Source organism: Myotis brandtii, unplaced genomic scaffold (genome assembly GCF_000412655.1).
Source record: "Myotis brandtii unplaced genomic scaffold, ASM41265v1 scaffold456, whole genome shotgun sequence".
NCBI lineage: Eukaryota > Metazoa > Chordata > Mammalia > Chiroptera > Vespertilionidae > Myotis > Myotis brandtii.
Window position 1 is genome coordinate 3555409 of NW_005367431.1, and position 1828 is coordinate 3557236.

The following is a 1828-nucleotide window of genomic DNA, read 5'->3' on the forward strand; positions in this document are numbered from 1 at the left end:
GTGTGTGTGTGTGTGTGTGTTTGTCGGGGGGAGGAGGGGCAGCTTCAGAGTCTGTATTACAGGGAAGTGGGGAGGGAGTGGGGAAGGGGAGCAGAGATCCTGAGCCAGCTGGGTGGGCACAACTGATGCCAGTGCTCATTCCCATCAGACGTGCCACAAGCGCTTCAGCAGCTCCAGCAACCTCAAGACGCACCTGCGCCTGCACTCGGGGGCCCGGCCCTTCCAGTGCAGTGTCTGCCCGAGTCGCTTCACCCAGAACGTTCACCTGCAGCTGCACCATCGGCTGCACGCTCCACTGCCCTGCAGCCTGGCTCATCCCCACCTACCTCTGGCATCTCTCACCTGCCTTGCCGGGTGGCACCAAGGGGCACTAGATCTTGTGATGGTGCCATCAGAGAGGCAGGTGGGCCAGGAAGCTGACAACATGAAGGTGTCCTCAGCATCTCGGGGAAAGCAAGGGCAGCCAGCCTGAGCAGTGGTGTCAGGACTGCTCTGGGCAGGGGCAGGGGCAGAGCGATTAAAGGATTTTCTCTCTAACCAGTTGAGGCCTCTTGAGCTTCAACAGTGGAGGGGGAAGCCGCCGTGTGTTTGCCAGACTTCACAACTCACCCTGGAGCAGGTCAAGACAGGCAGGAAGAGCCTGTGCTGCCCACACATGGACTGGGTGCCTGCAGTCACTACCTGAGGCTTGGGTTTGGGTTCTGCCCCCTCTTGGGACCAGGTCCTTCATCTCGGCTCACCGATGGACAGTCCAGCCTCCCGGGCCTCTGCAAGGTGCAGACTGTGCTGCCAAGAAGGGGCATGTTGCTCTCTCATCTGTCCAGATGTCTGTCTGCTGCTTCCCACCACCTCTTGTCTTAGTTCTGAGGAGGCCACGGTGCCCTCAGCTGGTTACTCCCTGCCATGCCTGGCCTGTGCATGCCAGGATCGAGCCCCCTGTGTGGGGGTAGATGGAGGAACGCAGGATGTCAGTGTCCACCATGACCCAGAAGCATGATGTCCCATGTGCCAGGACAGGCACCACAGAGGGCAAAGGGCTAAGGAGTGCTGGGCTCAGGGAAGGGATAGGGGCCCTGCAAGGACTATAGGCAGAGAAGAACCGGCAAATCACCACAGAGGGCAAAGGGCTGAGTGCTGGGCTCAGGGAAGGGGTAGAGGCCCTGCAAGGACTATAGGCAGAGAAGAACCGGCAAAGAGAGCCTGGGGAACTGGGCCCCTCCTGGTGGCCTTTCTCTCCGCAGTCCTAGAGGATCCCCTCAGAGGGGCAAGGTGTCCCCCACCCGCACTCGAGAGTTACAGAGGCAGCAGCAGCTGGGAAGGCAGCAGCTGGGAGGCAGCAGGTCCAGGCTATCTCTCAGCAAACAGTAGCTGTAATTAAACAACAATAGCTGGACCTCTTCCAGCAGGGCGCCATTCCCAACCATGTGGTTTCAGAGCGGTTTCCCCAGGGGTCCTGGTGGAGATTATGGCTGTGTCCATCTCCAGGACAGAGAACCGGAGAGCCCACCACGGCTGACAATGGCAGGGTCGGCTTCAGCCCCCACGGGTAATCAAGGTCCCGGTTCCAAGCCCACCCAGTCACCGCTTTGGCCCCCCGCCAGGTGACAACCACAGGGTAAGGCCCCGCCCAGTCGACGAGACCACGCCCATTCCAGCACACGGCCCCGCCCCTGTGTTCTAGCCCCTCCTTCGTGGGGGCGGGAAAGACCCTGCGCTCAGCCCCGCCCCCTGGCCCCAGCTCACCCCGATGCCTATTTCCCCGCCCTCCTCGTGTAGACCCCGCTTGGGGGATGGCGGTATCTGCGGGCCCTGGCGCCCCCAGGAGACC

General features: G+C 61.6%; 1 protein-coding gene across 1 annotated transcript in view; it reads left to right on the forward strand.

The window, feature by feature from the left end:
* The window catches only part of LOC102244354 (zinc finger protein 683-like), a 4607-nt gene extending 4135 nt beyond the window's left edge, over positions 1 to 472 (forward strand). The window contains 1 exon segment of the mRNA XM_014546756.1: positions 149 to 472. Coding sequence (XP_014402242.1) covers positions 149 to 472 — 324 coding nt within the window.
* Positions 473 to 1828: the final 1356 nt, after the last annotated feature.